Raw genomic sequence first — 17103 nt, forward strand, 5'->3', positions numbered from 1 at the left:
AAACCATCATGGGCTACTGCCAAATCGACACTTTTTGTTGTCAGCAAAGATGAATGGGACTAGTCTCGCGTGGCCAGACCGCTGTTCCGCGCAGGGGCTTATCGATTGTAGATTATAAGCGCCCGTGCCGAATAGGGTCTGGTACACTTCCAATAGGCCAGTTGTGTTCGCACTTTATTTAACAGTAATATGGCGTTGACCAACTCGTGCTGGTCTTAGATCATATGCGCCTGTATTTGAGTGATGGACTCAAGGTAGATGGAGTCTTGTGCTCTGTGTTTACAGCCTCAGTGTGACACTGACGGTTCTCGAAGATACCGCAAGTTGTTATATGGAAAGGCAAACAGTTGTTCAAATGAGCTGGCGATTTTGAATCGACTTATTTTTGCCACATGGCCAGGATTGTCAGTGAATTCTTTTGAGAAGCTAACTGAAGAAAAGGCATACTTCTGTGCACATTGTCAGAGAAACTTGATAAACTACAACAAAGCTGTTGTGAAAGTTAACCAGCTATCCTCTGACATTCTTTCTAATTTAAGTGCACCACCACAGACAGAGTTGTCTTGTTCCAGGCCACACACAGGAGAGAAGCGATCTGCTGAGACTGCCCAACTAGGGGAACCTGATCAAGAAAGAGAAGCTGATGAAAATGAAGCCATAGTAAGCAATTTTTATGTACCAGTATGCTCCTATACTAAATTGTCAAATAGAACACCACATCAACAGTATCCACAGGACCCAATACTCCAGAAGTAACTGTGAGTAGCTATGCATGTTTAAAAATCTATCGAAATCATTATTTTGTAGGTGAAGATTAAAGGCAGAGATGGCCGCGTAAGGAACCACCGTATTACACCAAAGCGTAAACCAATTGTAACATCCCTAAGCAGAAAGTCGTACAATGCTACATCAGAGAAAGTTGTTGAGTCAGAGGACCTACAGTACATGACTGCACAATAAAAGCAATGGCCAATAAAGCTCGTGAAGAGATGAAGGTATTGAATTCTCCAACACATAAATCAATGTTAAGGGAGTCTCCAAAACAACTTGAAAAGTTTAGTTGGGAATTATTGGGCTTAGAATTGAAGGAGGCTGTTCCTACACTTTGGATGTTCCTACATGATCTACTGCCTAATGCTAAGGAGAAGTTTATCTGTTTCATAGTTTCGATGGTATTGAAGATGCAATGCAAGCAACTTTGCCAAGTTCAAAAGGCTGTGTCAATGATGTTATATGCAAATGGAGTACACAAGCAGGTATTAATGTTGTCTGTTTAATGACTCTTCTACTATTTGTAACAGGTGTTTCGATGCTTACAACCATTTATGATCACCGTATCAGTGACAGCAACTGCTAACACTGTTAGAAAACTGTCTGATAATCATGATGCAGATGTGATATCTTGGGTGAACAAGCTATTGATGACTATTAAGGTTAGACATGTTCATAATCTCAAACTTTTTAAACACACCTTATCGTCTTAACATCTTTAACAGGCTGTAGGACCAGGTGACTTTTAGCACTATAATAAAATAAAATAAAAATAATGGTTATTAGCATTGAAATTAAAATACTTTTAGGTATCCGATGACCAGCCACGGGCCAATAGTGACCCATTACTTTGTTTGGATATGGCAAATGATGGAAACGACAGCGACGAAGATGATGATAGCAGCTGCTGCAGTGACTCTTCATTTGGAGATTTTTTATCTGATGATGACTTTGATCTCAACAATGATGATGAATTTGATCTGGATGATGACGATGACTTTGACCTAAATGATTTGCAAGATGCGAATACTGAGAGTGCTATAAATGAGAGTTGCCATCCAAGACATGATAACGGTGTCACGGCAGCAGAAGTGCACCAAAGTCCTATGTTGATCCAGTCACCAGTTAGCCCTGATGAGATCAGCTTAACTGTTTCTGCCAACCAGCCAGTGAATGGATATGTCATAGTAGGGGACAACATAGATAAGAATGTACGGCCTTCGTTCCAACGTCATGACCGTACTACACGGTCATTGCATTATTTTCATTCATATGCTGTGCAGAATAGAGTCAACACTGCTGAAATATCAGATGATTGTCCTTCTTCTATTGACATATATCCTGATAATTTTTTGCCTAGCTCGGATGATGTGGAGAAGTTACTCAGTGAATTTGAAACCCTAGTAGCAAGGTGTGTATTCTGCTGCTTAGTGTCTCTTTGTAATACATTGATTATTGTAGGATTTTGGTGCAAAGCATGGAGCAATTCAAGGATCAGCAAAGTTTGGTGACATGGCATATCCCCAGTGCATTTTCTAAGGAAATGGCTTGCAAGTCTGAAGTGGTATGTATATTCATATATAACTGATTCTATAAAATTTGTACAGTAGATAGCTATGTGTCATGGATTTGTTGTATTAGATATATAATATACTGTAGGCGACGTAATCTAAATTTTCTGATACTTGTGATATATGTAATATCTATCTGCATCTAGGTACCACTTGGTGTGATTCTGAAGAATGAAGCTCTGCTGAAGGAAATGACTGAGGTGTTAGATGATTTGAGTAACTATGTTCCAGTGCATGTTGCAACCAAGACAGTGTCTGTAGAGGGAAAAGATTATACAGTTGATGACTCAAGATTAATCAAGATCTTGCTTTTTGGTGATCAGTTAACTGCTGCTCGTGCTAGAGGTGCCATTACATTACGGGATGATGACACATCAGCTTTACATCGATTGGAGGGTTTTGTTCCTGCTGTTGCTGACTGGCATGCTAGAATGTGTCTATTACAGGTAACAGGTGTATTATTTGAGTACAAGTGTTACTAATATACTACAGGCAATGTGGAAGCGACTATACACCAAGAAGTCAAGTAAAGATAAAGGCACGCTGTATCAACTTAGGAACTTAATCAACCGTACTGCCGTTAAGAGTGATCCTTCTAAGTGCATGAAGGCAACAGAAGATTTTTTGATGGTTGTGTTGCACGGGTACATTGTTGCTGGTGCCACAAAGCTTATGAAAGATGAGCCATCCAGAGTTTTTACTTGCAATGATGTTGCCAAATGCGTAGTTCGAAATTGGATCAAGATGAATTTATTCTCAAGCAACTCAAAAACACCACCCAAAGGAACTGACTACAGTTGTGCACTGGATGTCATGAGTTTAGGCTTGCTGTGGCATGGCTTCCATGATGCTGTACAAGAGGGTGATGGCGATCGCATTATTAGATATTGGCGGTTTCTGATGCCTGTATTTAAACATACTGGCCGCCGAAATTATGCTTTGGAAGCATTCAAATTATTATCTCAGACTATGGTGATGTCACCTAGACAGGTTACTGAGCTAAAGTGGGGGAGAACTATCAATACTGTTGGAAGAATTGGACACAATATAGCTTGCGATCTACATATGGAACATTTAAATGGGCGTGTGAAGTCTATGATGGAGAACCTGGGTTCAAATTTGAAGCCCCAGTGCATACAAACTGTAGGACGTACACTGGGCATTATCAATAAGCTGTGTGGTCGTTTTGAAGATGAGGCTGATGCTAGTAAGAATAAGGACTATCACACATTTCCTGCATTTAAAAAAGATTTGGCTATGATAGTATCTCAATTGGTGTCAGATGATGTGTTCAGTGAAAGTAGTCAACAGAATCTCCAATCGTACAAGAGGAGTCCTTTATTCCAAACATTTGATTGGAAAGCAGTGACTGAGTGGCTTAAAGAGAAAATTATAAACTTAGATCTTTAAAATTGTATTTTAATTATTGTTTTTACACTTAGCACAAACACACAATCGAGCACACAAATCACAACATCTACATGCAACAATATCGTGTTTGTCAACATCACTGAAAAGAAAATCTTTGAACAAGAGCGTTCTTCTACAGTGAGATTGATTCTCTCCATAAATCTTAACGGGCTTTGAAATGTGTGTCATGGCTCCTTTCCCATAGTATAAAATGGATTCTGCCTCACTACTATCTCGTCCAGCTCTACCAGATTCTTGAACCAATTCTTCCAAGGAATTGGGTGCACCCCAGTTGATGATTCGAGTTATATCTCGACAATCCACCCCCAAGCCAAAAGCAGTAGTGGCAATGATCAACCTTAAGTTGGTCTTTTCTTTACAGAATTCTTGTAGGGTCTTCTCCCGTATCACTGTTCTAGATGCCGATGTAAAAAGACTGAGCATTCGAAAAGGAAATATACTGGGAGCTGTTGGTGGTATAGCAATGTTCTGTTTTAGTAGCCTCTTGATTCTTACATGGAAATCACCACACTGCGGCAAACTTTGACAAAACAAAACTGTTTTAGGCATGTCAACCTTCATGCTTATAAGCTCCTGAGCTAGTATTGAACAAAGATCAGCCATTTTAGGCATAGGGACAACAAAGTACTTGATGTTTGGCCTCTCAGGAGGAAGTCCGACCATTGTAACATTAGTCATTGACAAACGTTCAAAGATACTCTTCACTGTTTCATGTGTAGCAGTGGCTGTGAGAGCAAGAATGTTTACTTCCTTATTAATCAAGCTCCGGATTGTCCCTATCTCAGCAAACGTCCTCCGAAACTTGTCACCCCTATATTTTGGAAAACAAATGTGTAGTTAAAATTAATCACGTCTACCTAAAAGTGTAGGTGGTACACTAAAGAGGTCTGACACCCCTTTCACCCTTGTAATTACTGCTATAGCAAATTATAAATCAAAAACATGTGGTGGAACTGTATCAGATATCTCGGAAGTTGCCACACCCCGGCTACGAGCTGGCTTACCATATCTTCACACAGTGAGCCTCATCTACAACAAATCCTACTAAGTTTTGGGAGTACACAGAAGTCAACAACATTTTCCTGATCTTTGCATTGCCCAGTAAACTTTCTGGACTGATATACACAAGCTGTACTTTGCCTTTCAATACATCATCTATGTTTTCGAGTTTTTCTCCAACATACTCCACTGATAGGCCTTTCTGAGATAAAATTCTTTTTTGATCCATCATCAGGGCTGTCAAAGGGCTTACAACTAAAACAATGCTTTCCTTTTGGCACCCTGTAAGTAAAATAAAACCACTGAACCAAATTACTTACTGATTAGTCTTACCTCTCAGTTTATCAAAAATCAGCGGAAGAACTGCATATATGAGAGACTTCCCATAACCAGTCGGCAAAACAACCAACATGTCATTTCCAGACAAGAAGCTTTGTATCGCATCGCGCTGCTTGGGTTTGATGGTGTCTAAACCTAGATCTTGAATGGAATCTTCAATTGCTGCATCTATAATAGACGAACTTCCACAGACATGGGCAGTCCTTTCCATTTCTAAGTCTTAAATAAAATCTATCTGGCGCCTATAGGTGGATGGAAATAATTTACACCCAACATTTTGCTGGGTCGCGAACACAACTGGCCTATTGGAAGTGTACCAGACCCTATTCGGCGCGGGCGCTTATAATCTACAATCGATAAGCCCCTGCGCGGAACAGCGGTCTGGCCACGCGAGACTAGAATGGGACACAAAGGAGGACACCGGTAAGTCCATGAAGAATGCATTGTATGCACATCGATAAAAAGTACTGAAACAAGCTGGAGTAGTGCATGATATTAAATCACAGTAAAACAATAAGAAGCATTATATCTCTACTGTGCTCAAGATACCATTATGGAAATGCACAGTAGGGATATGACACTTCTTATTGTTTGACTGTGATTTAATATCGTGCACTACTCCAGCTTGTTTCAGTACTTTTTATCGATGTGCTGTGGTCCTTACTCTAGTTGAAAATTCCAAATTTTCTGTGTACTTATTAATGTTAATTCATTGCAATAATGCAATTGGCATGAGGCTAGCTGTCATGGTTAACACTGGTTATCTTCACTACCTTGCTGATTTCTTGACCACCTCACAACCCTGAATTGTAAAGGTACACCTTTTTCACTGGCTGGCGTGTGGATATGCCATACCAAGTTACCACCTCAGTAGACACTTTTGCATATGTGATACAGCTTTGCTTATGGAAACCTATAATGGCAATTTTAAAAAAAAGGCTGTTTAATTTTCTTGTACTCCAGATGCTTTGTAGCTGGTAAGATTGGTGAGTTATTGCCATTGAGAGTTTGTGTGTGAGAAGTTCAGTTTTACACAATCAGGCACATATACATTACTTTATAATTACAACACCGAGTATATCATTGTGTAAAGTAGGATCACATGATCCAGTATTGTTCACATTAGTTAATCATTCATCATCTACTGATGACTCAACTGATGCGACAGTAGTTACTGAGAGAGGAAGGATGAAAACAAAATCCAAGAAGGGAAAAACTGAAAGAATGAAGAGATCAGTCAGTCCTGAATCAGGTAATTATAATGTGTATATGATATCTATCTAATACAACCATTGGTGATTATGGGGGTAGAATTGGTGTGGTCATATGTGATTTTCAGGGCTGTATCTTGCAATGTAATGATGGTCAAATCACCAAAGCTGCCATGATTACCAAAGTTGTCTATGCATGGGCAAGCCCACTTGGTATAAGAGATCCCTGGTGGCTTGTCGTCTGACTAGTGATTCACCAGCTACTACACTGTAACACGAGGTAACGTCACGTGCAATCTTTTATGCACTGCAATTACATAACACTCCCCTCAAGTTGACCCCAGGTAAATTTTGAGGTTTTCAGGTGGCTACCTAATTACAACAAAGCATACATTTACTATACATACACTGTATTGTCAGTTTGATCTGCATCAGCTATCCACTCTGGCACTTGCTGCCGGGCTCTTTGAGCTATTGCCCATACAGGTCAGGAAACTGAATTGTCAACCATCTCATTCTGCATACTGTCATTCTGATCACTAGAGCCTTTCTTTGACTTGACCTACGTAAGTTTTGCTGGATATAGACAAGTTCATGAATTATTTTTGTGCATCACCTTATCTGGTTTCTTCTGTCATAGAAGGTGGGCCAATCAAGTTGTTGTAACATACTTGTAACACTCCGGTATTTTGAATAGTAGTTAACAGCAAATCTAGCCGCTCTCCTCTGTACAGCTTCAATGAGTTTTATGTCATTCTTACAGTGTGATGCACTGACAGTACGTACATGTATATTCTAAGGTAGGACTCACGAGACATGTGTACAGTGAGCTTTTTGTATTAATTTGGACAAGTATTGAAGTTTTGTCAAAAAAATTCAAGTGCCGAGTTACCATACTCTAGATTAGGAAGGATTGACCACAATATTTGTTGGCACGTTTCATTCATGGCTAAAGCAACATTGGCCATAATTATGTTGGGATATTCCCTACGCAGTCAGATTATTGTGACAAATATGAAGAATACAATAAAGATTTTGCAAGAGCATGACAAATAGCTAAATGACTGAAACAGTGTGGAAATTCTAGTGAAGAATCTATTTGTGAGCAAGAGCAGTCTATGGAATGTTACATAGCTCTTCTTAAAGAACGTATATAAGGAAGAAGCTCAAGGTGGATTAGAGTATTATCAAAAGCCCATTTCAGATACCAACGTTGAAACCGGGTCACTACTGCTGACCCGGATGACCCGAGGGGTCACCAACTGCTTCGAAATCTCGTACACCTCCAGTAAAATCCTGCCTGAAATACAAAATCTTATGTTGTTATTGTGATTCTGATTCTATACTCGTTCTGGTACCGTAGCTTACACTCAACTGCTCCTGCACAAAAGTAAGAATGAAATCCGATGTTCCGCTCCGCTTCGGATTTGTATAATCAAGTTGTGGAAGCCGCACAAAACCAGGAGCTGTGGGAAAAAAGCCGCACAAACCAGGAGAGAATGAAATCCGATGTTCCGCTCCGTTTCGAATTTATATTATTAAACGAGTTGTGGAAGCCAAATAAAACCAGGAGTTGTGGGAAAGAAGCCACATAAACCAGGAGAGAATCCATGCAAACTGTCCAAAAGTATATCGATAAAATCCGATGTTCCGCTCCGTTTCGAATTTGTATTAAGCGAGTTGTGGGAGCCAAACAAAACCAGGAGCTGTGGGAAAGAAGCCACACAAAACCAGGACAATCCATGCAGATTGCTCCTGCACAAACGTAAGAATGAAATCCGATGTTCCGCTCCGCCTCGGATTTGTATCAAGCAAGTTGTGGAAGCCAAACAAAACCAGGAGCTGTGAGAAAGAAACCATACAAAACCAGGAGAGAATCGAATTAAGAATGAAATCCGATGTTCCGCTCCGTTTCGGATTTGTATTAAGCGAGCTGTGGAAGCCAAACAAAACCAGGAGCTGTGGGAAAAAAGCCATACAAAACCAGGAGAGAATTAAATTGAGAATGAAATCCGATGTTCCTCTCCGTTTCAGATTTGCATTAAGCGAGTTGTGGAAGCCAAACAAAACCAGGAGTTGTGGGAAAGAAGCCGATTTATATTAAGCAAGTTGTGGAAGCCAAACAAAACCAGGAGCTGTGGGAAAGAAGCCAAACAAAACCTGGGGAATTCATGCAAACTGCTCCTGCACAAAAGTAAGAATGGATTTACTTAGCAAACTGCAAACTTAGCAACATAAACTTAGCAAAACTTCATAAACTTAGCAACACACCAACTACAAAAACAACTTAAGCATACACTGAGATGCTCCTGGTTTTGTGGGGTTTCACACCAGATAGAGCTTTGACAGTTGCTCCTGGTTTTGAGGGGTTTCGCACGGGATTTCCCCTGAATGATTGGCCTTTTCCTGGTTTGTAGGGCTTCAGCTGCGAGTTGCTCCTGGTTTTGTAAGGTTTCATTTAATAGTTATGCCAAGGCTTTACTCCTGGTTTTATATGGCTTCACAATTCCTCTCAATTTTGTGAGGCTTTGCTCTTACATGCCTGCTGAACTTCTGTTTCTTTCTCTCACTACTTTTTGGTGATTTCAGAACTTATCACTCTACACCAACCTGTAATTTAAAATCAGATTTTGCAGCTCTCGTTCGATTTTGCGAAATCTTTTGAAACCCGTGAAATCTTGAGAAATTTGTTCAAGATTTTGAAATCCGTACCACTTTTTCGTGAGTTGGTGACCCCTCGGGATCCGGGTCAGACCCGGATGTGACCTGGATTGACCCGGATTAATTAGAGCCGAGACGAGTTTCGGCTAGTCTCGAGCGAGCGAACGAGTCCACATTTTGAGCGTTCGATTCGTGTTGAGTAAATATTGCAACTTCAGGCTAGCTGTAGGTTGAAGACCAAAAAAAAAAAAAAAGAAGACTTTCACCTACTGACAATAGCTACCCCTCACCCCATAGATACCCTCAGTTTCGTGCTACATGCTACACTTACTAACAAATGGGCGTGGCTGAGCGTATGTTGGTAATGCGATAAGTGGGCGTGGCTCACGAAAGAGCTACGCAATGGCGTTTATAAGTTTCCATGTCGTCAAACGAACAATTTTGTTTCCCACGTGATCCAATCCGGGTCAAACCCAGATAAATTGTAAACCGGGTCAGACCCAGATGACCCGGAGAAAATGTGACCCGGATGACCCGACCCGGTTTCAACGCTGTCAGATACTAAAGCTGTGTGCATACAAATTAGATTGTTGTAGCAATAAAATTGTGATACTGAGCAATTAATCCACCAATAAGAACTCAAGAAAAATTTTTGTGCTTTTGTAAGTGCAGACTATATGATGGGAAAAAATTTGCCTTACTGCCGTGAATTTACACAACTATCCAAGACCTATTATATGATGAAGCTGGTTTGTGATGTCTTTGAGAATATTGACCATGGACAGTATACTTACTTATGTGATGAAGTGGCAACTGGGTGCAAATCAACTGATCATATACAATAACCTTTTTCTACACTTTATCCAAGCACATGTTGATGATTGGGTACATCATATTTATTTGCTTCTGTCTTGATAGTGCTAAGATCTGCAAAAATCAATAATAGGTAGCATGGGCTTCTGAAATGGTGCAACTAAAGACTGTACGTTTTATTTATCTTACAGTGGGACATACCAAGTTTGCATCAGACCATCCATTCGCCTACCTTTTACAATTCAGATGTCTTTGCATTGAGATGATGGAGAATGTTGTACAACAATATGCAGTGAGCCATGTGTTTACCTAAAGTCAAATCAGACAACGAATAGCATCTTTGGAATAAAAGTACTCAGGAATCATTACATTTCCAAGAAGTCTGAAATAGTCACAGTCTCACATCACAAATTGTGCTACAGAGATGAGTGCAATTTGTTATCAAACTACAACTTCCAAAATAACCAATGTACTGTATACCTGATCCAATATCTTATGAGCCAATAAAATTTTCAGGTGAAAAGTTGCGCCAACTTGGTGAGCAGCACAGAAAGTAGATATTCATGAATATAAACTACCAGCATTTCTTGAAGAACTTTATTTACCTGTTGTAGAGCTGGCTAGTAAGAAAGACAGCACTGTACTTATGCTTGTTGTGATGGATATGGGCATGTCAATCCAGACCAAAAGCGCCATTTATATGTGTGAAGAACTACCCCTTAGCGGTCAAGAAAGCTTAACAGAGAAACTTTGTGTAGCTGACCTTATTAGTAAAGTTGACCTTTTCATAAAAACTAGCATTTAAAAATTGTTAATCTAAAAAAGTAGGGAATCTATGCAATAAAAATAATGAAACAAGAGATGAATGATGGTATTACAGCATAGCTCAGTGGAAAGTCCCTACTTTTGCACTGAATAAAATAATAATATTGTTATAGCTAATGTGCCGAAGTAGGGACTTTCCCAGCGAGCTATACTGTAACACCATCATTCATCTCTTGTTTCACTACTTTTGTTGCATAGATCCCTACTTCATTATTTTTTTAAATTAACAGTTTTTAAAAAAAATACTAGCTTGTTTAGTTTTTTATTATAGCAGTGACTGTTCTAGAATATCATGCATACATGACTGTTGTATTATAGTGACTGTTGTATTAGAGTACTCGAGTGTGGTGTGCAGCTAGCTAAACCAACAAGGTCTGTTTGGACTTTGACACAACCTCAAGTGGATACAAATGCATTATTAGTCTGCAGAGTGTTTAAAATTTTCCCATAAGTAACAACATCAAGTACAGCTCCACTTATCTGATCATCCTTTAACAAGTTTCCACAAACTATGAGGATGATTCTCATCATAAACAGTAACTACTTCTCCAGGTACTGGTGATCTGGGAACTCCTAGTAATTATACCACCAAGTACTAAAGATAATAAGAAATGTAGATAAATTACATCATGAATAAATAATGTTCTCGAAAACTATGAGACCTACAAGCATGTACTAGCCAGGGATAGATTTGTCTGTGAACGAAGGCACAATTGTATAATACTTATGACACTTGAACGGATGTATAGTTCTATATAACACCCTATACAAAGCAGCTAATTAAGTGCCACGCCTGCCATTCACAATGACCAGACTTGAAGGATTAACAACCATGGAGAAGGGCCACTGGACTACTGATTGTTTGTGGCTAGTGTCTCTTTATTTACCAGGTGGCACATACAGTAAGTTCCAAGTCGCCATGCCAGGTGCGACAAAGTGCCAGTAGTTGCACTCCGTGTGAAGAAAAAGATTAAGAGTATGTTTTCATTTTGTTTGTATTATTTTTATATACTTCTGTTCATCCTTTACCTGGCTTGCTAGCTGAATTATTTTCATCTTCAGTTTTGCCAATAATGCATTGTTGCATAGTTTTCTACAGTATAATGTGCATTTCCTGTAACTACTGTATGTTATACAGTATTGTGTTACACATCATTATGCCATTGCCGCACCATTGATGTACCAGCACTCAGCTATGTACCAGTAGTCTCTCATGGCCAAGCCATTGGGTCTGGCAAACCATTGTGTGGAGAAAGCACAGTTTTCAGCTGATAAGTTTGTGTGATAATGCATATCTCTCAACCTGAAGCCAGGAGTGAGATCACTGACATGCACTTTGAGACGAAGCTCTATAAATAATTATGTCCCATGCAAACTGATGAAGATAACAATAACAAACACAACATACACAAAATGTGCTCTTAGGCTGATAATTGCTGTGTGGTTGTACTTGCTGCTGTCTATTTACCTACACACCTTAAACTATTTATAGACCCTGTGCACACTCAATGCATGGCACTTTATTACATCATTGAAATGGCGCATCTGCCATTATTGATGGTAAAAAAGCATAATTGTTCCATGCTAGGAATTAAAAAAAAATGTAATGCTAAGTAATCATACCGAAAAACAGAGGAGCACTGTTAAAAATAAGTTACTAGGTAAAGTACAGAAAATACTTGTTGCATAGTGAGTTATCTCACCTAGGGAAAGTTTTTGCAATAGAATGATTGGTACTCATTTCCCTCCGAAATCCCCTATAAATCATTGTGATATCTGAAGCTGTAGCAACTTTACACTGGACCACACCTTAGTGCACACGGGATCTATACGTAGTTATAGTCTTCAATGCTACCACATACAGAAATAGTACTTGTTCTTGGTAGCATATCCATTATATTCTGGTATTGGTTTTTTTTCCTATTGAAGGCACTGCCATCTTTCACAGTATCAGCTTTGTGCAGCTGTTTATTCTCCAAAATTTATTTTTGTCCATGGCATCAAGTTGGCAACTCCAGAAGCCATGTCTTAATCCAGTACCCTGACACATCCTCATTAAACAACTGGTATTACAAAAGGAGTGACACAAATTTTGTAAATTTTATGGACTGTTTAGTAGATGTTTAAGCTTCATTCAATACCAAAGATGTGAGAACATACACTTGCATCTCATTTTGTGAGAATCATGCAGAAGGGGTGACAACTCATCATGTGGTCTTCCATGGTTGGGGTAATCAAGACAATATAATGCAGACCCTCAGGATTGTAATTGCATATAATATCATTTACTGTATGTTTACTGTATGTGTTACTGTGTATGTGCATCTTTTCCATCCACACACACTGTGCTGGCCATGCATGCACTGTTTGTACATGCCTCATTAGTAAATTGTCCCATTGGTGGTTGTCGTGGTTTTATGTGTCCCGGGCCTAGATATAATGATAGTAATACAGAGGGTCTTTTGATTACAGCATAGGATCAGGCCCGTTCTACTAGAACTATATAACATATTTATTCTGCAGCTACTTCATCTCTTTGTCGTCTTTGTAAAAGCTATGATGAACATCTAGTCAGTGGTTGCAGGTTTTTTGGCAGTTTCTCAGTACATTACAAGATATAACAATGTTGCGAATGTTATAAGATATAAAAGGTCACAGTGTACAAAGTTTGGCTTGGATCATAATGAGTCCAGTTGGAATCATTGCCCACCATCTGGTATGGAAAATGACGAAGTAAAGATTTTAATATCTGGACTGATAAAGCGATTCCTACCTATTGTCCAGACATTGTAGTGATCAATAAATTGGACAATACAATATAGCTCATTGATGTTTCTATCCCAGCAGACCACCACATCGTATCCAAGGTGAATGAAAAGGTAAAGAAATATCGAGATCACTTACAATTGAACTTGAAAGGCTTTGGAAGAAGAAAACCTCCATTACGCCATGTAATTGGCACTTGGTCCAATTTCCAAGAAGTTTTCCCAGTATGTTGACCTGCTCAATTTGCATGACGTTAAATATTTCCATCTGCAAAGGCTTGCTCTACTTCAATCCTTTGCTGGGTGTTACAACTCTCAGGTATTGGGTAGTGCTCGAGCTGAAACCAATTCTTACCAGTTTATATAATTAGTCATTAGTAAACTGTGGTGCATTTATAATAAAAACATACTCCACCTTGAATTAACAAAGGTCTGCATGCATTTACATCATCTGCTATTCAGCATGTGAAACATTGTCCAACTAATAAGCCAACTTCTATATACCAATCAGTCAGACAGTCATTCTGTAGAAACTCAATTCCTTTAACCCTCTCACCGCCACAACCGCCACATAGCAGTTTTGATATATAAATGCCCATAACATCTCTAAAATAATGTCCTGTAACTTTGGTCGAGCATTTTAGTAGCCCTTGCGCTGTGTGAGCACACCCTTAAGTGAATGGGAACAGGGATAACTGGTCTCTCACACACTATATCACTCATTTAGATAATGCAATCGCCTACGTTTGGAATGTCAATAACAAGCATTGTAGATAAATTCTTTGAGGTGATAGTAGCACTAGTAAAGAAGAGAAATAGGAATATATAGGTTGGAGTGGCATGTTGCTACTTTTGTACGCCTGGAAACAGTATCCTTGTGCATGTATGCACTTACACACTTGCTCAAATGCTGGAAAACCAGACTTGGATATAATCTCTTAACTGTAAACAAGTTAGTTATGTTTATTGCATTATTATAAACAGTGCTAGCCTGTCAGGTTGTGAACTTTTATATTTAGTTTCACTTAGACTAATTTTTGCACTTTCAAGCTATTATGGCTTTGTGGTTGCTTTTGTGTAAATAGCAACTTGATAATCAAATTCCTTTGTTCTATAGCAAGTAAATATGTAATATTTGTAACATGGGCATGAGGGATTTGCCTGATATGTATGCCCGACTGCCTGAGGGCAGAGGGCATACATATCAGGCAAAGCCCAAATGCTCCGTGTTACAGTTAATATGTAACACTTATTAGGCTGATAGCCTGTACAGGGTGATCAATCACCCAAGCCAATATGAGTGCAGCCACTGAATGTATTATATATGCATGCCTAAAATTTTTGATTATGGGTCAGCAGCTAGTACGTTCCGGTTACGATAAACGGACATATCCTAGAGATATCACGGAGAATTTCGGTCATATGAGTTTAATGGTTTAATCAGTGCTTTGAATTGTTCAAGGGAAAACTACGCAGTTCACTAAAGGCCTAGACAGGTAAGCTTGCATGTAGAGTGGTAACTCTGTGCAGAATGGTAGCTTCATGATGGGGGTGTGTCCGTATTTGAAAACATGCAGAAACGATCGAATGAATAAGCTATAGCACTAGTTTTCACCTTAGCCCAACGTCTTTCAACTCGTAGGATGGCGAGGATAACAGAACGCTCTCCATCTGAGTGGTTTTCTTAGTGAAACTCAAGTCATACATCCTAATCACATGAGTATTCATCAATCCCCACAACCGATTTCAGCATCAACATCTATATAATCACTACCCAGTTGTAGACCGGCTACATTTCATCTAGCCGGGCTACATACGAAATGTAGCCCAGGCAGCTCCTTTGATCTGAGGTGTGAAAGCGTTACACACACGCACACGCACTCGCACACACACACACACACACACACACACACACACACACACACACACACATTAAGAACTTTACATGGGAGGATCAAGGCAAAAAAGTATTCTATATTTGCCATACAAGCGCAAGTGTTCTATATTGGGTAGTTATAGAACACTTTAATAGACCATAGTTCTATATCAGGTAGCTATAGAACTGCCAGGTCTATTTTGTAGGCTGATAGCCTACTTTGAGTGAGTAATCACTCACTCTTGAGTAATCACTCATTCTGGCCAGTACAACCAATCAACCAAGCCAGTGTAGGCTAATAGCCTGACTATGCTGGCTGACCAGTCAACCCACCTAGTAAGAGTAAAACCACTGGATTTAACTTATAGACACACTTGAAGAGATTTCGATGATGGTTGCTTGTAGTCAACAGCAGTGAATGTTCTTACTACGTTTTGTTCACATACATGGACGAGTCCTACAACTATCACAGAAATATGCTTATTAAAGTACCACAATTGAAAACTTTTAGTTGTTGAGAAGACAGGCTAGACTCACAAACGACTAATGAAGTGCAACACAGGCGAAACACAGGCGCAATGTCTATTCTACTGATGATAACACTACTCCGTGAGCTTCTAATTGTTTCGTGTGTCTTGTGTGTACCTCAAGTACTACTAATCGCTCCTCTGCTCCAAGAACCATCTATCATCGTCATGAGAACACCAAAAAGTGTGCATATGAAGCACGAATTTGTGAGGTGGAGCATGGAACTTTTACTCCTCTGGTTTTCTCAGCAACTGGTGGGATGGCTGACCAAGCAATTGTTTTTTATAAATGTTTAGCTTCCCTCCTTTTAGAGAAGAGGAATGAACATTATACTGTTGTTATGAGCTGGATCAGATGTTGCTTGTCATTTTCTCTTTTGCAATCAGCCATCCGATGTCTACGTGGTTCTCGCTCTTCTTCCAGTAGATTTGCTCGTGAGAACCCATTAGCTGCAGTTGCCTTGGTACAAGCAGAGACCGGGCTTTCCCCATTACATGACTAATTATTATGTCATTATTTGTATGCATATCAATAGTAACATACCTCAAGTTGACAGTTCTGTATACCAGATAAAGCACTGCCTTCGCTCGTGCTATGCAGGAAATGTAGCACTCCAAGAGTGGTCTTGAGATGAAACATAGCACTCGGCTTCGCTTTGTGCTATATTTGTCTCTCGCCCACTCTTTTCCATGCTATATTTCCCGTATAGCACTCACAGAAGTGCTTTATCTAGTACACAAACATGTATATGTTGAGTTTTATTTTATAGTTGTAACATGGGCACGAGTGATTTGCCTGATATGTATGCCCGCAGCCCTCAGGCGCCACATCCCAAGGGCTGCGGGCATACATATCAAGCAAAACACTAGTGCCCATATCACAGCTAATATGTAACACTACCATTTCAGGCTGATAGCCTTGATGCCAATACAAGTGTAACCACTGGATTCATTTTATATGCATGCCTGAAAGATTCAATTATGGTTAGGCAGCAAGTAGCATTGTAGCTATGATTGTTATAATAAATGGATGAGTTCTACAGATATCACAGAAAAGTATAGCAGGGAAAATTTCAGGGAATTTACAAGTGATTAATGCTTTCGAGTTGTTTAAAGACCAATCACAATGTATACTAAAGACCTTAAACGGGTAAGGTTTGTTATAAAGTGGTTAACTTGTGTCATCCGTAATATGTACTTGTCCACATTCAAAAACGTGCTGAAATGCTTGTAAATGCAGTGTAAGACTAGTTTTCACCTTTAAGTAACATTTCCCAACTTGTAAAGCTGTAAGGATATTAAAACACCTTCATT

At 39.4% G+C, this 17103-nt stretch overlaps 2 protein-coding genes and 1 long non-coding RNA gene across 7 annotated transcripts in view; 2 read left to right on the forward strand and 1 right to left on the reverse strand.

Annotated features, from left to right (window-relative positions):
* Window positions 1-17103, forward strand: part of LOC136252289 (protein NLRC3-like) — a 58750-nt gene that overhangs the window by 5745 nt on the left and 35902 nt on the right. Inside the window, exons 1-2 of one of the 4 annotated variants that reach the window (XM_066044701.1) lie at window positions 6323-6363; window positions 16699-16939. The exons of 2 other annotated variants lie outside the window; for them this stretch is intronic. Coding sequence is in view for 1 of the 2 variants with exons in the window: in XM_066044699.1 (XP_065900771.1) it covers window positions 6238-6363 (126 nt within the window). In the remaining variant the exon portion in view is untranslated. Of the gene's footprint in view, window positions 1-6237; window positions 6364-16698; window positions 16940-17103 lie in introns of those variants that run through there. One more of the 4 variants, XM_066044699.1, reaches the window with a different exon arrangement.
* Window positions 230-3877, forward strand: LOC136252286 (uncharacterized). Of its 2 annotated transcripts, XM_066044696.1 has the most exons (7): window positions 230-660; window positions 711-758; window positions 808-1433; window positions 1581-2182; window positions 2233-2335; window positions 2489-2788; window positions 2835-3877. In XM_066044696.1, the coding sequence occupies exons 3-7, from the start codon at window positions 1326-1328 to the stop codon at window positions 3750-3752; spliced, it is 2031 nt and encodes a 676-aa protein (XP_065900768.1). In that variant the 5' UTR covers window positions 230-660; window positions 711-758; window positions 808-1325; the 3' UTR covers window positions 3753-3877. The 2 variants fall into 2 exon arrangements, with proteins under 2 accessions (XP_065900768.1, XP_065900769.1); XM_066044697.1 differs by lacking the exon at window positions 711-758.
* LOC136252287 (uncharacterized) lies at window positions 3741-4902 on the reverse strand. The gene is made up of 2 exons (XR_010699447.1): window positions 4778-4902; window positions 3741-4584 (listed from the first exon to the last, which is right to left on the reverse strand). It is a non-coding gene; the product is annotated as an uncharacterized lncRNA (long non-coding RNA).

Source organism: Dysidea avara, chromosome 4 (genome assembly GCF_963678975.1).
Source record: "Dysidea avara chromosome 4, odDysAvar1.4, whole genome shotgun sequence".
In the NCBI taxonomy this organism is placed as follows: Eukaryota; Metazoa; Porifera; class Demospongiae; order Dictyoceratida; family Dysideidae; genus Dysidea; species Dysidea avara.